General features: G+C 41.3%; 1 protein-coding gene across 2 annotated transcripts in view; it reads right to left on the reverse strand.

Moving 5' to 3' along the window:
* The window catches only part of dnajc10 (DnaJ (Hsp40) homolog, subfamily C, member 10), an 80,995-nt gene that overhangs the window by 16,250 nt on the left and 52,119 nt on the right, over positions 1–12,626 (reverse strand). For both annotated transcript variants that reach the window (XM_078551924.1, XM_078551922.1), the window contains exons 15-18: positions 10,819–10,935; positions 8,932–9,033; positions 8,684–8,839; positions 6,072–6,205 (exon numbers count right to left, since the gene is read on the reverse strand). In XM_078551924.1, coding sequence (XP_078408050.1) covers positions 6,072–6,205; positions 8,684–8,839; positions 8,932–9,033; positions 10,819–10,935 — 509 coding nt within the window. The remainder of the gene's footprint in view (positions 1–6,071; positions 6,206–8,683; positions 8,840–8,931; positions 9,034–10,818; positions 10,936–12,626) is intronic.

Below are 12,626 nucleotides of genomic sequence, written 5' to 3' on the forward strand. Positions count from 1 at the left end.
ATCACATTTTTACTTCTCTTTAGCTCTGAAGAGAAAGTTTCGAAACATTAACTTTTTTTTTTCTCTCCATATATGCTGTTAGATCCTGCTGAGTTTTTCCAGCATTTTCTGTTGATGGAAACAAGTTAGTGTACTTAACTGGAGTTCACATTGTTTTTATTATTCAATTACCAGAAATTGTTTTGCTATTAGTCTGGGGAATTAATAATGGAAATAAGGATATGGCAGATGAATTGAACAGGTATTTTGCATCAGTCTTTACTCTAAAGGATACAAGTAACATCTCAGAAATGGAAGGCAGGGAGGAACTCAAGAAAATTACAATCACCTGGGAAGTGGTATTGAGCAAATTGTTGGAATTGTGGGCTGACAAGTCCCTGGGTCCTGATGGACTTTAGCCACTTCTTTTAGGATGGTGAGATGGCTGATGTGTTGGTTTTAATTTTCCAAAATTCTCTAGATTTGGGGATAGTCCCATTAGATTGGAAAATAGTGAATGCAACTCCTTTATTCAAAAAAGGGAGAGAGAAAGCAGAAACTACAGGCTAGTTAGCTTAACATGTGTCAGAAGGAAAATGTTAGAAGCTATTATTAAAGACGTTATATCAGGGCACTTAGAAAAATTCAAGGTAATCAGGCACAGTCAAGATGATTTGGTGAAAGGGAAATCAAGTTCAACCAACGTTTTGGAGCTCTTTGAAGAAGTAACATGCACTGTGGATAAAGGGGAACCGGTGGATGTACTGTACTTAGATTTCCAGAAGTCATTTGATAAGGTGCCACATTAAAAGTTATTGAGGAAAATAAAAGTTCATGGTGTAGTGGGTAGAAGATGGACAGAAGATTGGCTAGCTAACAGAAACAGGGACTAGGCATAAATGGGTCATTTTATGGTCAACAAGGTGTAACGAGTGGTGTGCCACAGGGATCACTTGCTGCGACCTCAACATTTTACAATTTATGTGAATTACTTGGATGAAGGGACCAAAGGTATTGTTGCTAAATTTGCTGATAACACAAAGGTAGGTAGGTAAGTTATGAAGAGGACTTAAGGAGGCTACAAAGGGATATGGGCAGGGTAGTTGAGTGGGCAAAGATTTGGCAAATGGAGTATAATGTGGGAAAATGTGAAATTGTCCATTTTGGCAGGAAGAATAAAAAGGAAGCATATTATCTAAATGTTGAGAGATTGCAGGACCTCTGAGATGCAGAGGGATTTGGGTGTCCGAGGTAGTATGCAGGTACAGCAAGTAATTAGGAAAGTTAGTAGAATGTTATCTTTTATTGTGAGGGGAATTGAATAGAAAAGTAGGGAGGTTATGCTTCAGTTATACAGGGCAATGGTGAGACCACATCTGGAGTACTGTGTACAGTATTAGTCTCCTTATTTAAGGAAGGATGTAAATGCATTTGAAGCAGTTCAGAGAAGGTTTACTAGACTAATAACTGTAATGGGAGGGTTGTCTTATGAGGAAAGGTTGAACAAGCTAGGCTCGTAGCCACTAGAGTTTAGAAGATTAAAAGAGGCGACTTGATTGAAACGTACAAGATCCTGAGGGATCTTGACAGGTTGCATTTGGAAAGGATGTTTCCTCTTATGGGAGAATCTAGAACTAGAGATCAGTGCTTAAAAATAAGGGGTCACGCATCTAAGACAGAGATGAGGAGACATTTTCTTTCAGAGGGACCCAAGTCTTTGGGATTCTCTTCCTCAAAAGGCAGTGGAAGCAGAGTCCTTGAATATTTTGAAGACAGAGGTAGATATATTCCTGATAAGCAAGGGGGTGAAAGGTTATCAGGAGTAGGCAGGAACGTGGAGTTGAGGTTAAAATCAGAACAAATCTTATTGAATAGTGAAGCAAGCTCGAGGGGCCAAGTGGCCGACTCCTGCTCCTCCTTCGTATGTTCGTATTAGATGCAGAACAACCGATGTCCGACACAGTTGCCCATACTTGATGGGACTTTGAACTTTTTGACCCAGAACTTCCAATCTCCGAGAGTTCATACCCCAGAGGATGCACTGGAGGATCCTCCTGGAAGTCCCCATGCAGGACTGATTGGCAATTGCCCTAGAAATTTAAGCTTCCGATGAGCGATTACCCTGCACTGGGAACCACCCAATACTCTTTTTTAAATAGAGACTTTGGATGGTTCCAACTCTCTTGGCAGAATAATAACCCAGGAGAAGTTAAAAGGATTAAAACCATCTCTAATTCCTGGGTAACTATAGTACTGACCACTCTCCTGAGCCCCCACAGGACTCCCGACTACCCTCCTGACCCCCTAACTACACCCCGACTACCCCCCCACCCCCAAGATGACCCCTCAGCACTCCGGCTACCCCTCCACCCACCCAGATCATCCTACCAACCACCCCCAACTCCAGAACTATTCCCCAACTCCCGAGCACCCTCCCCAACCTTCCAACTAACCCACCCCGACTACTCCCACACCCCGTCAACTAGCTAGTGCCATATAAAGGGGGTATGGCTTCACTTCCCCTGACGTTGCTGCCCTGCACTGGAAGGATTTGGGAATCAGGTGCACTGCACATTTCTCACCAGGCCTGGGAGAAGAGCGGGCAAGGAACGTGCAGCTCTTGACATGGGTAAGTAAAAAGGAGTGGAGTGGCAATCAGACTATGATTATCACTCCTCGGAAATTCTTGTCCGTTCGTTCCAAATAAAGAAGTTTATGTCATCAGCTTTTCTAGACACGAATCTGCTCTTAAGCATTCACCAGAGTCTCCTAAAGCTTAGATTCCCCCAACTTTGACCCAAAGAGATCTGCCCTCATATTTAATCTTATTCCACCCATCCCTTGTTCTATATTAGGGATGTCTTACAGGCTACAGACCTGCTCCAAGCCTCTGTAGACAATAGTTCATCTCCTTCCCACACAAGAACCCCTCCATAGCAACCTTGGATCTTTTCGAAACTTCCTCACAGATCCTGGATTTTCTCCAGCCTCCTTGTAAACTCTGGACATCACATCTCCTGACTCTATATTTCTCAAAACATTGCTCCCTCTATCCTTACACACTGGGCTCTCAGATTAACTTTTGAAACAACCTGAAGCCACCCGACACCTGACATCCACAGTGAGACATTGGATCAGAAGCCAAACTGAAACAGATAGAAACATGTAATTTTGACAATACAGTAAATTTATCATCTGACATCACAGTAGACACAGTCCATTTGTCTCTAGACTTCTCCCCTTACAACTGAACTACATTTAGTGCTATTGGTATGAACTCTGCTATATTGCTGCTCCATTGCATGCACTATGGCTATCATCCTAGAATCGTGCAACTCTGCTCTCCTTCCAACCTCTTCCCAACCCTGCCCCGTGTCCCTCCTCATGGCCTTATTTTAGTCCTACATATAACCTATTATCTAGCTCATGCTCTTCAGTCCTCAACCTCGATCACACTTACTGAGTAGTTTCCACTGCCATTTTCCAAACGTCACTCAAACTGCCCCATTCTGTAACACTTGCAATATCTCTCCACCTCCATCCTCTATCTTGTTCCACAAAGGCCAATTTCCCAATCTCATCTACCTGTATCCTTTGAGCATCCACCTAATCTTCCCTCTTCCTTCCACCTCGCTGTTCCACATAACTCCCTTGTCATGTTCTCCTATAAAATTTCTCCTGACTCTCAAAAAAGTCTCTTTTCAGTTATAACCTCACCCTGGTGGAACATTTTGATATCCGACTCAGAATGAAATGTTTAGGAACCGTAGATTTAAATTTAGGGGGTTGTGACCTGTTTTGCAGTCTGCCGGATAGTAAGCCTGGGTGGCTTGATTGTTAGAGACCAAAGAAAGATTTAGACCGTTTTACTGAGAAGGTGGTGCAAGGTATTTATGTTTTGGAGACAATGACACCAGTCTCTGAGTTTACAAAGGATAGACTGAGTCTCCCAAAGTCCCAGGAAGGCATTGAAGATACCAGTTGTAAACAGTTGTGCTGCAAAAATTGTCCATTTATTTCAAATCTATGAATATCAAAGAAAGACAGTAGTTCTATATAGTCAGCAGAGTGAAGAGGCTGCTTGGCTTTGTGAGCTACCACAGCTGGATATGGGAGGGAGATACTCTCTATTTGAAGAGATGCATTCTGCAGTCATCTGAGGATTCTGAGATTCGCCCTGGCATGTCAGGGGAGGGGGGTGGGAGGGAAAAATCATCAGAACAGGGTTTACTGCTGGCAGTGGACTTAAGCAACTCTTTGAAAACTGAGGCAAGCGCCTGGAGATGGTCACTTGAAATTACTACTCAGCAAAGTGGGGATATGGAAGCTCACTGGATGCTGGGGGTAACTGCGAACCGTTTGCTGTAAGGACTGTAATTCCATAGAAAGTGTGATGTGTAAAAGGTATAAAAGGGTAAAATTCCTCTCTCTAGTTTAAAGGATTAGCTGCCTACAAAAACAAAATAGTGTTCAGTCAATAGTGCTTCTGGTCATTTGTTATAGTAACAGTTTTAAAACGTGAAATCTTGTCGTGCCACTCTTTCAGCTATTTACCAGAAATTCAAATCTCTTCTTAGAAGTTATAGGTCCCTAGTGGGATCATAATTAGTGGAATAATCAGGTCTGAAGGTAGCAAAACACATTTAAGGATTTTAGCAGGAGATGGGCTGAAGTGGATAATGCTACAGAAGTGGAAGCAGGCAGGTTCATGATGCAGAGGATTTAGGGTCAGAAGCTCAGCTCAGGGTCAAAGAGGAAATAAGAAATTGTGACTCATCCAGGGTTGGTTGGTTAACTGAGGAGCTGTCTGACAATACAAAGGCAAGGAATGGTGGTAAGCGTTGGGTGTCGTCAGTATACATGTGCAGCCTAGCATCATGTCTTTGGCTGAATCCATGAAGGGCAGCCAAGCACTGATTTTTCAGGATTCCACTGGTGATGATGTGGGAGCAAGAACAGAAGTCATTGCAGGAAAATTATTACAACTGGATAGGCAAGGGTGAAACCAGGCAAGGACAGTCTCACTCAGCTGGACAATGGAGGAGAAGGGGTGGAGGAGGATGATGTGGTCAACCATGTCAAAAGTTGCAGAGGATGTAATTTTTGAATTTAATTAACATTCTGAAATTGTCTGTGATATGAGTACCCAGATGAGCCATAGCCTTCTGTAGCTGGAATGTTACCAAAACCAAGGCTATGTTTAGCTTCTTTCTGCATCTCCAAACACCTGTTCTCAAGAATATCAGCTGGTCCAGTGACCATCTCAAGCTAACTCTGATATGGTGTCTTGCCCAAACCTGAGCTCAACTTTCTCTCCTATCTGCTACATTATCAAACTGTTCTTTTATACCCCCATAATATTCCCTGCTTCTGCTCTATTTCTCTCATCTACTGACAAAACCCAAGTTTATCCCCCAAATATTCTAAGGCTTGACTTTTCCCATGCCCCTCTAGCTGGCCTCCCAAGCTCCACTGGCTCTGGCCTTCTGAAAAGCTATCCCAATTCTGCCTGGCTACCTTCTCCATTATTTTCAAAACTTTCCCTACCCGGTAAATGTTTATAGGCCAGCAAAGCTCTTTCTCTGCCTCAATCTCAGAAGAACAAAAATATTACAACAGTGCAACATCTCTATTTTCAACAGTACCCAATCCTATGGTCCCTGAATGAACATATGAATTTTGTGCTGAATAATGGTAGTTGTGTGTTCTAGGCTTACACCCACTAAAATACAGATCATCCTAAAGTTAATGCACTAAGACCCTTACAACCACCACAAAGTGTACATTTTCACCCCATTGGTCCAAGTTGGATTAATTAATTTTTCCAGAAGTGAAAGATGGTATGCTAATCCACTGTGCTACCCAGTCTTTCTTATACATTCATTATTTTGGGCAGGTAAGTAGGTATGTAAAACATATTCAACACATGCCTCAAAGTTAGCAGGAGTCCAAACCTGGAAGTAAGTAAGGATTAGGGATTGCAAGCCGCATATAAGGCATAACAATGGAGATCTTTGCAAGAAGTTAAATTAACTATAAATTATAAGTAGGTTAAAAAAAGACACAATTAAAGAAGTTTTTATGATACATACTGGTACTTGTAAGCATTATTAGTATTCAGTGGGTAGAGTCGGATCTCTGGGTATGCCTGCACATGCTCTTTCTGACACATAGAATAGTACTTCTGACAGTCCATGCTGCCTACGTTGACTGTTCCATTCAGCATCTACAAAGAGAAGCCATCTTTACTTAAGCATCAGTATGTAAAAAGTTTGGAAAATTTTGGCTACAGTGAAATCTACAGGAAGCATCAGTTTTAGGTGGTTGAAAAGTATTTATCAAAATACATAACTCATTGACGTAGGAAGTTTATTGACTTTCGTTTAAGATGCTCACAAAGTCTTTTAAACAAACATGATATATTTCATTGGAATTGCCAGGCTGAATCGTATCCCAAAATGTTTTTCTTCTTCTAATCTCCATGGAGAAGCTTGAATGAATGCCAGCTCTTCAGAACTTTCCACATGCCACAGGAAGATTTGATTTCCTGTCCTATTGGTCCTGTGAAATCATCTGCTTAACACTGCATACGTAATGTCTTGAGTGCCACTCTCAACTTCTCTTCACATGTACCAAAGTAAGCTTCTCCAATTCATTAACTGATCGTTTAAACAGCTCTGTTGAAACAGTTCTGTGCCTGGACATTGGCATTTGTTTAGATTCTTTATGAACTAGTCTGTTGCTTTTAAATCGATATGATAGTTGAGCCTATCAGGTGTAAACGTGACACATACGTTGTACGTGACCCTTTCAAGAGTAACTTAGGAACATAGGACTGATAACAGACTCACTAAATGCTGACCTAAATGTATATATCAGGAAAGAACATGTGCAATTCCACCATTAACAATGTCACATCATTTAATGCAACTTATTTGATACAAATATTCACGATTATTAAGTCAACTCAAAATCATTTAATGGCAAAGCGTGAAATAAAAAGCAATCAATTACGTCGGACTGGATTTTCACGGAAGAAGAGAGAAGAGGTCAAGTCAGGAAACTTTCCAACTCGGCAGACTCGTGTCCTTTAAAAAAGCCCTGCCCACCATATTTTTGTTTTGGAAAGCCGAAGGAAGGAAGGAGTTGGGCTCACCGCCTCAGGAGGGAGGCATGAGGCGGCAGCGGGCAGGTGGCGAGGCTGGCAGGCTGGAACACCCACTTTTGTTGAGTGAGACATCGGCCCATTTGTAATGATGAACATCAGGATCTCAAACCCCCTGCCCACCCCACATGCCCTCCATGCTTCCTCATATTTCCCATGCCTTTTCCTATACCCCCAGGCCCTACTGAGATAAGTTGTTCTGTAGACTTTGAAACCCAGCCAAGCATTCACAATGACCTCAGCTATCAAAACAAACCCTTTCAAATGGAAACAATGGAGGCTATTGAAACTGACAAAACAGATGTTTTTTTTCTAACTTATATCAGATGACCTGTTAAATCAATGCAATCCAGAGGTAGGTGTCTGCTTTTTCTCTCTAAGTGAAAGCTTTTTCAATTTAAAAAGGCTCTAGGCATATAAATCACTTGAGATCATGACACTAGAGTCCACAAGGACTGTTTTCTTCAGTTTGAACGCATAGCAGCACTTTTCCCAATTGGAAAAGTACTCTTATGCATCTCAACACTTACACAATGTGAATCTAATCAATGGCCAAATTACCTTTACAACAGAGGCCTATAATCAATCACTGCTTAAAAAAAAAAATCTAATTTACAATATAGTGTCCAACTATTAAAACCAAAAGTTTTTTTTTTGTATTTCATAGCCTGTCAATGAAAGAATTTCAGGAGAGGGTGGCTTTTTTTTGGGGCTGGCCACTTGGGACTAGGTTCTTCTGTGGTTCCATGAACCACGTCTAATAACAGAAAGGACTAAACTCCACTAAAATTGCAGTGGGGGGGTGGGTTTAAAATGCCTGGCCCCGCAATGAAGCCAGCAAGGGTGGTAGTGCTAGTTGCAGGCTGACGGCCTGCAGCCATATCCCACACCAGCAAAAACTACTGGAAATGGGAATGGGGGCGGGACTCCTGGGATCAGGTTGTGTCTGTCTTGTTTGCCAATTTAAAAGGGCTCCCCATCTTGGCAAAAATCTGGTCATTGTCTTTTTTGAATGGAGGTGTACTCCATGCAGTCAAAATGAGCATATCCTGGTCAAATTTGGGCAATGCAATTTGTCAATGTAATATAGTCATTTGGGGTACAGAACTTGAGTATTGCTGAAAAAAAGACACATGCTATCAAAGCTTTTGGTCTTGCACTCATTAGGATAGCTCCCCTGCTATCCTGATGAGTGCAAGACGAAAAGCTTCAATAACATGTCTCTTTTTTCGGCAATACTGAATACAATATTGTATTATATCACTCCCACTCACTTCTGATGTAATTTTGGTCTAAGCATGCAATGAAATTCAAAATCAGTTTTCAACTGATCAGAATATATAAAGCATTTTTCAAATAAGTTTGTACCATTTATTGAATAGGAAACTCATGTTTAGCAATGATCAATTTACTTCGGTTTGGGAGAAAATAGTTTGAAGCAAAGTCTTTCTACAGGATTCCTCAATTAAATTGAAAATCAGACCACAACATTCTCAGGTTACCTTTTGAGTGGGTGCAGAGTGAGAATATTTTTCTTACCCTGGCCATTCTCTTCCATTCTGGCATTAAAGCTTGGCAAGGGCCACACCACGGAGCATAGAAATCCACCATCCAAATTTCATCTTGTGCTCTCCTTCTAACTAAACCTTCAAAGTTGTCTGGTGTCAGTGCAACTACCGAGGGGTTTATGAGATCCTAATCAAAAGGTAAACAAAATAATCAATTAAATGAGTGGAAAAATTAAAAATAAGTATTAAAGCAAATCACTGTTGTAAAAAACTTCATACCTGAATAAACTCCAAAAGTTCATCAGCTGTATGATGGCCTTCATATTCATGGACATTGGATTGGTTGAATATTAATGTTGTTGGATAAGCTTGGATACCATGCTAAAACAGCAATACAAGAATTATTAATCTTTAATTTAACTTTTTTAAACAAGCTAAACCTCTCCACAGGGCCTCCTTCCCCAAACTGCTATCTCTGTTTAGATTCTCCATTTGCATCCCCCACACTCCCTCACCACTCTCCCATCCCCTCAACACTACCTCAAAGCTCATTTTGTCCATAAGACCTACCTCATGCTCCCCTGACTCTATTCTCACTAAACTGAATATCCAACTTCGTCTTCCTGGCTCTAATGCTAACTGACACTATAAATGGGCTCTCTCCCTTTCAAAATCTTCAGCATAATCTCCCTCCTGAAAAAACACACCCTTGTCCCCTCTTTCCTTGAAAATAACTTCAGCATCTCTAACTACCCTTTCCTCTGCAAAGTCATTAAATGTGTTATCTCCCAGATCCATGCCTAACGTCCCTGCAGCTCCATTTTTCAATCTCTCCAATCAGCTTTAAGCTCCTCCTACTGCAGGGAAGCAACTCTAAATCAAAAATCAAGAATGAAATTCTCTGACACTGGTATGTCATTTCTCCTCATCCTTCTTGATGACTTGATGCACCGCCCCCTTCCAATTCCTCTCCTCTATTAATCAGTTCAGCGGATGCTCTTGTTCATTTGATTTGTAAGTCAGAACACCTCCAGCAATAACAACTTCTCTTCCTGCCCAGTTATCTCTAGGCTCCAAGGATCTAACCTTGGTTCCCTCATCATTCGCTGCACATTGGCAACATCAACCACAGACATGGGTCAGCTTCAGTATGTATGTTGAAGACACCTGTTCTCCTTCTTCACTATTTCTCTCACCCCCTCCACTGCCAATGTGTCGTAGACTGCTTGTCTGACATTCAGCTTTAGATGACCTGCAATTTTCTTCAACTAAAGATTGGAAAATCATTCCCATCTTCATTGGTCTACATCGACTCCCAGCCTCTTACCTAATGAAGGACGTACGTGCCCCAAAAGAAGCCACTAGATTGGTTCCTGGGATGCAGGGGTCATTATGTTAGGAGAGATTTAGTAGACTATGTCTATATTTTCTGGAGTTTCGAAGGATAAAAGGTAATCGAATTGAAACATAATTTTTTTTAAAAAACGGGGCTTGAAAGTGTAGACACTGGGAAAATGTTTCTCCTGGCTGGGGAATCTAGAGCATGAAGTCAAAGTATTAGAATAGGAGTTAGTCATTTAGGAACGAGATGAAAAGGAATTTCTTCACTTAAAGCGTTGTTGAGTATATTTAAGACAGGGACAATAGAGTTTTGGTGCTAAGAGATATTGAGATAGTGCAGGAAGATTAGGATGGGGAAGGTGGTCAGCCATGACCTTGTTAAATGGCGAAACACTGTCAAAAGGGCTAAATGGCCTACTCCTATTTCTTATATTCTTAACGGCCTCAAATTGAAAAGTTCTCAACTATTGTTTAAAGTCTCTTTATGACTTTAGTCCTCCTAATTTCTAACCTACCCAGACTCATCAAAACCAGCTCTATAAAACTCTGCTCTTGATAAACACCCTTATCTCATTTCCCACCCCTACCATTGGCTGCTGTGCCTTCAGCTGCCTAAGCCTTGTACTGTGGAATTCCATTTGTAGGGAATGCCTTTCCAAATTCCTTAAAATCCAGCTGTTTCATCAAGTGCTTGGTCATTCCATCTACTTTCTTTTTTTTACATATACAACTCTGAAGTACTCTGGGCCATTTTTTATATTAAATATGCTATTTAAATGTAATTCATTGTTGGTAAATAATAGTATGAAAAATGTTCATACTCACTGTGTTACACAAACTCTCATGAATTGTACAATCCAACGTTCCAAACTTAAGTTGACCAACCAATTGTTTGGAAGCTTTACGCAGTTCAGGTAAAAGTGCACGACAGGGAGGACACCACTGAAAAATGGTGAAGACATATTCTAACTTTTAGTTGCAGATAACATTGATAAACTATGATATAAAATACCTTATACTGGTTATACAATTTATTACAACTACATACATACAACAGATGTGGTCAGGATCTGCTAAGGTTAATTGATATTTGTGATTTGTCAATATATCTCTAGCAAATCTTTAGTGAATTTCCTTAGCAAAATCAATGCAAGCAAATGCAAAAGTTTGACTTCAGACACAGTATTTGTTTTGGTGTTGACTCAAAGTAAAATAGATAGAAACTCTGTGATTAGCCTAAACGTATTTTAATGTGATCCCCGCTAGAAATTAGACTAATTATGGGCAGAATTTTCCCAGCCCCATCGAGGCAACTTTGGAGGTTGGGGGTGGTGGGGGGAAAAGCGAGCTAGGAAATTTAGAAATAGTGTCAGGCCAGTTCCCTAATGTGTCTCCTTGTACATTTCCTGGAACTGGAAGCGCAACAACCAATGGTAATGCAAGTGGCAGCAGAGGTCACATAGTTATGGCAATTACTGATGTAATGAACAGAGATTTCTTGAATAGGCTGTAATTTTGCCAAAAATACAGGGGACCCTGACTATTTCTGCAGCTTGACTCAGAGGAGGCAACAGAGGAGTGGGAGGTCAGAATGGCATGAGATGAATATGAAGTTTTAAATTTGAAGCACCAACCTAGCAATCCTCAGGCCATCTGTCTGCAAAGTCTTGCAAATGGATGTGCCTCACCTGCAGAATCCACCAGATAGTGCTGGATCGGAGGGATTGACAGCCTGTAACAGCATTATTATCCCAGCTCCATCTTATGCTGCCCTCCCTTGGTACATTCAGATCAATAGCACATAGCCTTCACTGTGGAGCTGCTTGGGTGCTCTGATTGGCCCTCCTGCCTCCACAGCCCACCCATCATTCTTAATTGGACTACAAACACAGAGGTGGCTTACAAACTGTCCACCTCCCATAAAATTAAGCTGGCAGGTGCTCTGAGGGGTGCAGGTTAGGAACATAAAAACAGTCCCAAGGTCAGGGTCTCGATGCTTGCGGCAGAACTCGGCCAATGTTTCTGTTCTGTTTGGTAGGCTCAAATCCAGGCCCATGGGATGAAAGGATAGTCATCATATCCATTTATTTCCCTCAAAACGTGGCACTGAGTTTTACCAAAACCACACTAATTATGAAACATGGCCAGAAGGTTTAATAAATATTACTTTCTAAAACAATGGGATTCCCATCAACTGGTTAGGGAAATGTTCTCTTATCAGTACATGGCAGAAGGAGATTAAAGACTAATTGAGCTACAAAATATTGGAGTTCAGTTAAATTCAATTAAAGTTCAGCATTTAATTATCCTGAGAGTAAAAATAAACCTAGCAACTCAACACCTGGACAGTCCCAGGATTTTTGATTTTGTACAAAAATAAAAATATGGTGGAGCTGAGATCTTCGTGGATAGCACATACAGTGAGGTGGTCACACCGCAGGTAGCATGCACAGGAAGAAAAGGGAATGGGTGACAGCCAGAGTAAAAGCACTAGGCAGGTAGTGCAGGAGTACCTTTGGTCCATCTCCCTCTCTAACAGATTTTCCATTCTGGATACTGCTGGGGGAGATGGTTTCTCAGGGGAATGCAGCAAGAGCCAAGTCCATGGTACCAAGAGTGGCTCAGCTGTATTG

This window comes from Cetorhinus maximus, chromosome 11 (assembly GCF_964194155.1).
Source record: "Cetorhinus maximus chromosome 11, sCetMax3.hap1.1, whole genome shotgun sequence".
Taxonomy (NCBI): Eukaryota; Metazoa; Chordata; class Chondrichthyes; order Lamniformes; family Cetorhinidae; genus Cetorhinus; species Cetorhinus maximus.